Source organism: Dermacentor andersoni, chromosome 8, assembly GCF_023375885.2.
Source record: "Dermacentor andersoni chromosome 8, qqDerAnde1_hic_scaffold, whole genome shotgun sequence".
NCBI lineage: Eukaryota > Metazoa > Arthropoda > Arachnida > Ixodida > Ixodidae > Dermacentor > Dermacentor andersoni.
In genome coordinates, this window is record NC_092821.1 from 2,099,439 (window position 1) to 2,110,660 (window position 11,222).

At 49.8% G+C, this 11,222-nt stretch overlaps 1 protein-coding gene across 1 annotated transcript in view; it reads left to right on the forward strand.

The window, feature by feature from the left end:
* Positions 1 to 10,841, forward strand: part of LOC126526721 (uncharacterized) — a 418,451-nt gene extending 407,610 nt beyond the window's left edge. The window contains exons 9-10 of the mRNA XM_050174576.3: positions 8,390 to 8,550; positions 10,616 to 10,841. Of these exons, the coding sequence (XP_050030533.2) occupies positions 8,390 to 8,550; positions 10,616 to 10,792 (338 nt within the window). The 3' untranslated portion in view covers positions 10,793 to 10,841. The remainder of the gene's footprint in view (positions 1 to 8,389; positions 8,551 to 10,615) is intronic.
* Positions 10,842 to 11,222: the final 381 nt, after the last annotated feature.

Here is an 11,222-nt window from a genome sequence, read left to right on the forward strand (position 1 = left end):
CATTCAAGCGCGTTACATGGGAAAGGGGCGCTCTTGCATCGTCACCTTGCAGGGCCCACCAACTCCCCCAGCCCGCCTGTACTACTATGGCTGCATTCTACGACCTCGGCCATATAAACCCAGTGTCGTCTATTGTTACAACTGTTTCCGGCCGTGCCACATGCGCCAATCCTGTCCATTTACAGCGCCAGATGAAGCTGTATTAGCTGGCGCAGTGTCTTATCGATGTGGACTCTGCAAGACCGACGACCACAAGATCACTTCTCCAACTTGTCCCACAAAGCAAAAGGCCGCTCAGAAGGTTCGTCGCGGGATTCCTAAGCAATGGCCTCAGCATGCTGCAACACAAGCAGTGCCGACATCTAACAGGTTTGCGGCGCTCCAGTGGGATGATGACGACTGGCCAGAGCTTTCCGAGCCCGATCCGCCTGCACCACATTCCCAACAGACTTACAGTGACAAAGTTCGCAAAGACCGCCGTCGCCCGCTGGTTATACAGAAGCAGAGCGGGCCGGAACATCCGCGCGATGATATGGCAGCAGTTGACAATCAAATTGCCCGCCTTTTAGCGGAGGTATCCAAGCTCCGACAGCACCGTGAACTACTTGCGCGTCGGCGACGTGCAGTGGCATCTTACACCACTACAAGTATCGATTCCGCTGCATCATCGTCCCTGTCACGTCCTGCTGTATCGGACGCAGTCTACCAGATCTTCAGCTCCGTTGCCGGATAACTCTACAACATCCCTTTTGCGGTTCATGGTCAGCCAGTTATCCAACCTGACATCTGTGATTTTGCAACGCCTGGACTCGTAATCAAAATGGCTGGCACAGGTGTTTGTGGCGTGCTTCAGTGGAACTGTAGAGGGCTCTCCACGAAAGTGGAGGAGCTTAAATCTCGTCTACGTATGAACAAGCTGCAGGTGCGCGCCCTGTTACTACAGGAGACCAACGCCTTGCCTGCCATTCCGGGCTTCAGTGCATACGTGTCTCCTTCGATGAGTGACCGTCGCGTGCACACAGGTGCCCCTCTAGGAAATGCGGCAGTGTATGTTGATGCGCGCTATCCTTAGGTCTGCCTTTCTCTTGAAAACTGGTGTAACTCATATCAGGAGGTAGTGGCAGTAGCTGTGAAGTTACCCAAGGTAACTGTTGTGGTAGTGTCGGACTACATAAGACCAGCCGGTGGCTCTTCTTCAAGAATTAATCTGGGCTGGTTAGTGAATGTCCGTCGCCAATACCCAGGGTGTGCTATTTTAGTTGATGGTGATTTCAACGCCCCTCACCCAGATTGGGGGCACCCTACTTCTAGCCCTCGAGGTAGGCGTGTGCGGGACGCCTTCGCGGATGCGTTGTTTGTACTACTGAACCATCCAGATTCAGCAACGCGAGCTGTGCCTCAAGCTCGACGTACAACATACGCACCGGATTTTACGTGGTGGTCGGGTCCCGGCACTCCCACTTGGCACCTGGAGCCCGACTGTTGGGGTAGTGACCATCACCCTATCATCATCGGCCTTCATCCGTCGCAGGCCCGCCGATTGCGCCGCAAGTGTTCTGTGGTCAAGTGGGACAAATTTCGCGCCGTACTCCAAGATACCTCTGTGGACTCGTCACCACTACTTGTTGACCGCATACAAAGCGCGCTCAATGAAGCTACAACCATCAGCTGTGTAGACGTCGATGGACCGGCACCGGATATCGGCCTGCTCAACTTGTGGGCTGCTCGCAGACAAGCTGAGCTGGCAGCATCCCGAGACCCCACTTCTGCACAAGCACGTACAAGACTGAATTTCCTTACTGCTAAGGCCCGCAGATATGAACACGTCCTCTCGCAGAGGCACTGGCATATATGGTGGGAACGGTTTTCATCCAAGACATCGAATGCTTCTCTCTGGCGATCCTTCCGTGCCATGGAACACGGCGGCCGCCATCCAGACGCGGCAGCCACGGCCTGCTTCGCTGCTGCCTTGTCGCCGGATGATTTCGCCAGAGAAGCAGCCCGGACGTTTTTCCCGCAGTACGACGTGTTGCCTCAAACAGCCAATGGTGCTTCCTTGGCAGGCATTCCGACACATATCGACAGGTGACCAGCTACAGCAGACTCCGAGGGTATTGTGGAGCAGACTCCGAGCTCTGTCACCATGCCTGAGTTGCAGCGAAAGATGGTACCAGTCGCAAGACAGCACCAGGTCCAGACTCTATTACTTATGAGGCCTACAAGAACCTGAGTTCCGCTGTGCTGCCTCAACTCCTCGACACCATTAACAAGGTATGGCTAGATGGCGTTGTCTCTCCAGGCTGGAAGTCAGCTATTGTGATCCCGATTCCCAACCCAAGCAAGCCGCCGACTGACCTTGGCAACTTCCGACCCATTTCCCTAACGGCAACGTTGTGCAAGCTTGCTGAGAAAATGCTAGCCGCTCGAATGTCGTGGTGGCTAGAGCACCACGGTTTCTACCACCCTGCTCAAATTGGCTTCCGTCCATCCATAGGTACTGAAGATGGGCTGGCTGTCTTGGCATCCTCGGTTTTATCGTCAACTCGTAGCCAAAGTGTCCGTACTGTCCTCGCTATGGACGTCGAAAAGGCGTATGATAACATCAGTCATGCTGCCATCTTGGCTTCAATTGACATGCTGCATTTTCCCCCAAGAGTACGGAATTTTGTCAAATCTTTCCTTGAAGACCGACATTTTGCAATGCACCTCAGTGGTGACGCCGTCGGCTCATTTGTCCCTCTTCGTGGCGTACCCCAGGGATCAGTATTATCACCCACATTATTTAATATTGATTTTATCCCGCTTGCATGGCGCTTACACGATGTACCGACATAAAGTTCTTGTTGTACGCTGATGACATCACGGTATGGAGCACTCATCACGACCTGCAGACTCAAGCCGCTGCCCTTCAATCAGCTTTAGATATCACGGCGACTTACGCTTCTTCGGTCGGCCTTAGGCTTTCCGTCAGCAAATCTGCTTACATGTCAGTCACCAATCGCTGGGGCCGGCGTAAACTCTCTGCAACACCCATTCGTCTTCATCTATCCGGAACCCCTCTTCAACAATGTTCAACTATAAAAATTCTGGGTCTGATGGTACACGAGCCGGGAACCGGAACTGCTTGACTTTCCAGCGCTAAAAAGCAGGCAATTCAAACGTTGGGTCTGATTAGGCGCATTGCTCCTAAAATGGGCGGCGCCAGCTCATATGTTGCGCGACAGTTGGTGAAGGTGGTAGTGCAACCACGCCTTGTTTATCAAGCCCAATTCCAGCATTTGACGAGGGCACAATGGCATCACCTTGAGGCTGTTAATCGCGAGGCAATGAGGGTTATCACTTGCCTTCCCCGCATCACCCCGATCGTGGCTCTCCAAGAAAATGCACTGCTCAACACACTAGATGAGCTGGTGCAGCAGCGACGTGATGCTCGCAGGCTTAAGGCCAGCCTTTCACACGCAACGTGTGCTCTCAGGGCTTACGCTTTCTCGAACTCGCTTCTACCGCCACCATCGCCAGTTCTTCCTCCCTGGAGTTTTGTACAGCTGAGTGATAACAAGCCAACTGATATACATCGCCCGACATCAACTCACCAGGCGGCGTCGCTTCGTGACCGAATTGTAGCTCAAGATGCCCACCTGCGCTTGGCTCCATCGTCCTTTACGTTGATGCAAGCATTAAGCGCTGTGAAACAACCACTGCAATTTATTGCCCATGCGCACCTGCCCTTAATAAGACGACCCGGTTTCCAGTCCAAGAACCTCCTTCCTCCTTTTGTGCTGAGCTCCTTGCTGTCCGAGAAGCGTTGTGCTCTGTGACCGCCTTTCCCATGGTCCCCATGGCCCGCATCGTCAACCGCCCTGATGCCCTCCAGGCGACGCGGCTTCTGAGACGCGTCAGTCGCAGCCCTGATATATGCCAACAGATCCATCTTCTGGCGGCACGCATCCCGCAGTCAATATCTGTCGAGTGGATCCCACGCGACCTTCTAAGCTTCCAAAGCCGTGCGGATTCTGCGACCCGTCTAGCGACCTCTCCATCGTCACTGCCTCAACTCTTTCACCTAGATGATGCCACCCTCCTTTTAACAAGAAAGGAGCACCTACAGCGCCGCACACGTGCTCTCATACCTCCGTGTGCGGTAAACCTCCCCCGCGGTCTTACCCGTGCAGAGAAGGTTCCGCTTCGGAGGATCCGGGTCGGGGTAGCCCTTACTCCTGCCGTGACTAGGAAGTGGCCGCACTTTCGCCCGCTATATCCTCCTCCAGAGTGTCCACTCTGCAAGGCGCGAAATGTTGAAGCCGACATCCACCACCTGCTGTGGTTTTGCCCTGCACTGAAACCGACGAGGCTCCGGCACCTCGCAACAGCGGCACTCTCGCCGCATAATCTGAGCCATTACACTGCCTGGACGCAGGGACCACATTATCGATCCCTCTTGGACTTCATTAGGTCAGCAAATCTATTTTCATTCATTTAATCAACCTTATTCACCCCCATCGCATACCCTTGTATGCGCTGAGGCATTTATCCTCGCATTTAGAAAAAAGTACAGGTTCCACTGCGACGTTTGTGCTTCAGAGCCAACGTCAGGAGCTTGTCATAAAAGCGTAGAACCAGGTTCACCGCATAAAGAGACGCCAACGTTATGACGAAACGACGAGAATAGGTAATATGCTCCGTGTAGATCACGCACGTTTCTAAATCACGCCCGCGTTATCCAGGCGAATATGTCACGCACCTTGCGTTCGGTAATCGTGATACTGAGATGATTAAATTGTGAAGCTGCACACCAAGTACACATGCACGCACTTCCAGCAGCCTAAGAACGTCCAAGTTGTTGAATCGGCAGCTAGGCAGTGCTGCACACATTCAAACGCAGCGCCTTTCACGTGCACAGGCGAAACCTTGACTTCATTACAGCCCTTTCACGCCGGGTAAGTGACTTTAGACAACCAAGTAAATAATCTGATCGATGCAATAGAAATAACTCGTGAAGCGGTTTGATGTCTACCAGCCACATCAGTGTTTTTGCCTGCAGGCGCAGTGACGATAACAAAATAACACTCAAATATATCTCTCGCAGGTATATAAACATCGTGTACATTACGGAAACAGTATTGGCGAGATAAAGTGCTCTGATTCTTGTGCTAGAACTCGGCATTAAAACAAATTTGTCCTCATATCAAGTCTCAAAAGGCTTCTCTAACTGGAAGTAGGCAGCCAGCCCGATGCGGCAAAACAAGTGGGCAGTTGCTGTGCCTAAAAAGCACAAAAATCATCTGCATCTGCCAGTGTCATTGCGTGTCGTCATCGTTCGTAGCACAGCAGACAATGGAAATGCCTTAAATACTGTGAAAATTTGTGCGCGAACACCCAACAACAATTTTTGATATTTCACCGCGCGTAACTCTATGGCCGAAGGTGTGTCCCCCATGCGAACGACCAAGCTGCCAGGTCGAACGAAGAGGGAAAACGCGAGCGCTGACGAGACCGGGAGAAGGAGAGGCCGGGCAAGGACGAACGTCGCCACCTTTAATATTATTCAGTGGGTAAGCGAGGGAAAACGCGAGCGGTGACGACACCAGGAGTAGGAGAGGCCGGGCAAGAACGAATGTCGCCACCTTTAATATTATTCAGTGGGTAAGCGAGCGAAAACGCGAGCGGTGACGAGACCAGTAGAAAGAGAGGCCGGGCAAGGACGAACGTTGCCACCTTTAATATTATTCAGTTGCTAAACGAGGGAAAATGCGAGCGGTGACGAGACCAGAAGGAGAGGCCGGGCAAGGAAGAGCGTCGCCACCTTTAATATTATTCAGTGGGTAAGCCAGGGAAAACGCGAGCGGTGACGAGACCAGGAGAAGGAGAGGCCGGGCAAGGACGAACGTCGCCACATTTAATATTATTCAGTGGGAAGCGAGGGAAAACGCGAGCGGTGACGACACCAGGAGGATAAGAGGCCGGGCGAGAACGAACGTCGCCACCTTTAATATTATTCAGTGGGGAAGCGAAGGAAAACGCGAGCGTTGACGAGACCAGGAGTAGGAGAGGCCGGGCAAGAACGAATGTCGCCACCTTTAATATTATTCAGTGGGTAAGCGAGCGAAAACGCGAGCGGTGACGAGACCAGTAGAAAGAGAGGCCGGGCAAGGACGAACGTTGCCACCTTTAATATTATTCAGTTGCTAAACGAGGGAAAATGCGAGCGGTGACGAGATCAGGAGAAGCAGAGGCCGGGCAAGGACGAACGTCGGCACCTTTAATATTATTGCTAGCGGACCAATCAAAGGGCGTGCCGGGAAGAGGGGAGGAGCGCACCAATCAGAGCGCGCGCCGTAGGAGGGGAGAGGAGATAGAGATATCAGGCCCCGCACACTCTCAAGTTCAACAAATGGCCACAGAGGGCGAAAAATCAATCGAGGCGCGTTTCAGCGTAAGCGCACAAGTGGAGCTACTGTAATTTGGTCGAATAGTTTAATTTGTGCTTTCTCTGCTAGGGGCGCTGAACATGCTGATTTTTTTAATTTACAGAAACCATTGACATGAACAATCGAGGTGTCTAAGGATGCTTTTTTTACCTCAGGCAAATAGGCAGTTGATTTTCTTTTAATTTGATTGTTGAAGCTGCTTTTTAGTCATAGCGTCAAGGTTTTTGTGCTCGATTAACCGCCGACAGCCGACAGCCTATTGGTATCGATGTGTTTCCTGGCCGTTGGCGTTCGAATACAACGGCGGTAAAACATTTTCGAAGCATGCTGGTTTCGTCTGCGAGTCATTACAAAGACTTGCTGTAAGAAGGTCTACTCTTGGCAAAGAATAGTGCCTCATTTTGTTTAGGCGTTGACTATCATAATGAATGCTGCGGAGGTTGAGGGAGTACGCTTGAAGGTACGTTTTTATGCCGCTGATCTCCATAACACCGTAAGTACGCAAACCGATGTCGCAGAACACCCGATGCATCATTGTGTGTTCTCCGTCACCGCTTGTTTGCTGTATGCCTACTAATTCTTCATTTCTTCAAGTGTTGTATCCTCCTTTTGTCCTTGTTCTCTTGTGCTTCACTTACAGTATGTCGTTCCGTCAGCTGTAATGCGCATTTGCAAAACCAATACGTTTGATAAGACGCAGTGGTTATCATAATTTCACTACACGTGTATTAAGCTGGCACATATGGTTCAGATACAGATACCTGTATGCGAACTTGCACGACGTTGATGCGGAGATTAGGATAATTATGACACCCGTAAGGAAGAGGCAGCTGACGGCCGTATAAGCTGTTGCGTTCTTTCCGCCAAACTACCCGGCCTGGTAGTGCTGTAAAGATGCTGTATAAAAGTGACACGCGGTGACAGGGAAATTATTATACTTAGCAGCCGACCGTACGTTTTGTAGCTCAGGTCTTCTTGTGCGTTTGTGCTACCCTTATTAATGAGCCATCTCTTGACTATGTTCTTGACTATGTAACCGCGTTTGTGTGGATGCGTAGACGTGTGCTTTTTGTTGTACTTGTAAAATGCAAATAAAATATTTTCAGGCTTACTCAATCTTTGGTGTCGTGTGCGTTTATTCCAGTCGAGGCCATCGTGCCATCTGGAAACCGCATTCTGTCAGTAGCCCTACACGAAATGCAACAGCTGGAGCGCGGCGGCACTACTCGGGATGCCCTTAAAAGTCAGTTCAGAGTGTGCCTTAACTCGATATGACTCAGCGCTACATGTATTCTGCTGCGCCTCGATCGTGCTCCCGCCAGTTTGGTTGCTGTGTGGCAAACGTAGCGCCTACATAAATATGTAGGCGCTACGTTTGCTACACAGCAACTAAACTGTCGGGAGCACGATCGAGGCGCAGCAGCCAGAAACCCAGTAAAGCCACAGAACAACTGGTAAAGCGTGTGCAAACCTGGTGAAGCGTGTGCAAAACCCCGTTTCCGTTTCCTGTTGTACAACGCCACCTGTGGTCACATAGTTTAGTTCACGACGCCACCGCTACGCTTATTTCCGTAGCACTGTGGAAGGTACAGTTTCCCTTCTCTAAGTTTGTATAGGTGTTCTGTGGAGATATTCTTGTTATGAAGGAGGAAAAATTGGGGTGAAGTGCAGCGCAGTAACTGTCTCTCAGGAGAGGTCACCGGCGCGCGCTCTTTCGCTCTGTGGATGCGGCTCGACGCGAGCGACCGCGGCTGTTCGCTCGTGAGTGGAGCGCCAATGCCGCGCTGATCCCGAGCTTTGAGAGCGAGAAACGCAAGCACAGCGCCGGCGGAGGGAAGCCACTACCGCCGAGGATCGAAAACGGGAAGCGCAAAACGAAACATTACGTCTTGCAATGCATTTCAAACAACGCTTCGCTTTAATAGATGCTCCATGGTTGTGACGCGGGAAACTCTGTGCAGAGGTGAACCGCTACGACACGCTGCGCAAGATGCCGGTTCCCACTATGCCGAATGATGTCTGCCAAGAGAAGGTCAGGTCCGAATCCTCGTTGGGCTCCAGCTATAACCTGGACGACCACTATGTCTGCTGCGCCATGCCTCAAGGGGTCATCTCATTCCAGGTGAGACTGTACGGCTACTTTGAGGCTGCCATTTTAGTAATTGAGATATAGATATCTTGAGTTCAAAGAACAGCGCGTGGTTGAGCGCTGGTCAAATCACCGTGAACTGATATGTACTTGTGCTCTTCAAGCTTAATTGTCTTTGCAGCAATGCACTGCGGTTGTAACTAACTCGTATGCCTATGGGATACCGGATGGTAATCTTTTTATAAGGCATTTGATGCCACTTTCGGAGTTACTGTGCTTTTCGAACAGCGCGGATTTCATTGACTATTATTGTCTTTCACAACGAAGTTTTTTAAATCGCAATCTACATCAGACGCACAGAAAAAGAAAATTATGGAGACCCAGTGCGCCCGTTGCAATACTTGTTAAGCTGTCTCCTTTTATTTTGTTACTATGTTCTTGCATGTAAGTATCTGGCCCGCATTCACAAAAAGCTCTTGCACCAGAATTGTTTGTAAGAGCGAATCGCGGCCAATTATGGTGTAGGACAATGAAGGCGGCAGGCCAATGGCGAAGAGCGCTGACACCTTACTGTAATTTGCACCTTGAATGTTTTTCACCTTCACCGTTGTTTAACAAACTTATGCTGTGAATTATCTCGTCACCCCGGGACACTTCATCACTGTCCACTGTCGTAAAAATTGTTCATCTACGGTCATCATCATTCATTCACTCCTCGTTGTGATGTTCTCTAAGTTGGGGCCAGGTTGGCCGTCATAGAAATTGCCGTCATAGAAGTTGCCCCCGTCATAGAAATGACGGGGGCAACTTTGTGCACGCACTATTAACGTACTTCATAGTTTTCATACGCACGCCAGCCATCATCGTCCATGATCTCCGTTTCTTCCCGTATGAGCTGGTTGGCGGGAAGCTGACATACCTTTTTAGTTTGGTTCAGGCCTCGTTTAAAGCAAAATATTGGAGCGATAACCTTGACTTGGTAGCACAACGTTGGTTACTGTTCACGATAAGTATTTAGAACAGCAAGGGGAACGAGATAGACAAGACGAGCGCTCACTCGCAACTGAAAGCAATAAAAAAACGATATGAACAACCACAACTTCAGGTTACAAAGGTATGTCACCCTCAGTACCAAACTAGCACCTTGAGAAGTTTCAACGGCGCATGTGCATACACACATAATTTGTGTTTGGACCTGTCTTCTCCGAGAGTGTGTCACACTGTAATACACACATTACTGTGCGCGACGTGAAAGGCTTCTGTATCGCAAACCTGGTTTGTTCCTGCCTAACTGTACTGTGTACGGCCGTCCATTAAATAAGGGCTTCACACCACGCACGTTGAAATGAGTTCTATTGATGGTGCGTTACCTGAACCGGCGGGCATTGTTGCACGGCCCACCTGGATCGTCGTCGGAATTAACGTGCTGGTGTCCCTGTGCGCTTAGTCGCCCATCGCATGCGCACATTTTGATGGATTGAATACGTTGAGTTCTCAGAACACGTCCAGTTAGATGAATTTCTTTACACCACCACCAGTTTTCATATAAGCACCTTGAAAGTTGCGGTTCTACTTTATTAAAAAAAACACCTTTTTTTTTTAAATGCGTGCTGAGCAACCTAAACCGGAAAGGTAATATTGTCGCACAATTAAGAACGCGCGTATCTCAAACCATGGACGAATTTCATAAATCCTTCAACATTAGTATTCTACGCTAACTCACCGTCTATAATATGTCAATTCTAATATGCGCCCTAAATTGAGAAGATGAAGACATAATTAGTTTATTTTCATGAAATAGTAAATTAGGCATTTTCATATACATTTCAAGCGAATAGCAATACAGCGTAAGGTGTGGAATTGCGTATTTCGCCGCAGGCAATTGACAGATAGTCGGAAAAGATACAAAAATGCAGTATATTCTTGTTGAATTGAGTCTGCTGGTACATTTTGTGATTCAGGCTGCGCGTTGACATTGTTTTCTGCGATTGTGGCTACCAGAATACCGCCAACGCGACAAAGCCCTGTTATGTGACACAAATATAACACATGTGGGCTCTAATGCAAATGGAGCGTTAACGTGTTTCTGCCCTGCCAGTCGTGCACCGGTGGAGGTCTGACCTGCGTTCCCAAGAGTGGAAACGGGCGCTATGTGTGTCCCGGCCTGGCGACCTTCAAGGAGGACGTGAGCATGGGCCCCAGCATAAGCGGCATGTTTCTGCGGCTCGGCGACCACATCCCGTGGATACAGTACGTGCTGTCCGAGGGAGACTGAGATGCTTCGTGCGTACAATGAATGTCTTTCAATAAACATGAATACAGTATCACAAGGTCCACTGTATTTGAACTTAGCTTAATTTGTGCTAATGGGTGTATCATTCTGAGTATGCAGGCAACATAAAGTTGCAGCGCAAGCAGTAGTGATAATAGCGCCCACAACATCTGTATGTGACATGCGGACCTCGCGTTTGCATTGATATCAGAAACCTAACGCACAAGCCATTGCTTAAATTGAGAGATGCAGCCATTGCCGTATAGTGACTGTGTCAACTTCGTTCGTTACTTGAAGGTGCAGAACACCTACACTGTAAGAAATGTTTATTTTTTTATTATTTGAAAATACTGCCAGCTGCTTTTTGGCAGCCAAAGCAGGAGTGGTACATAGAAAATAAAAAGGGATACTGTACAAGCAAGGAAAATGTCAA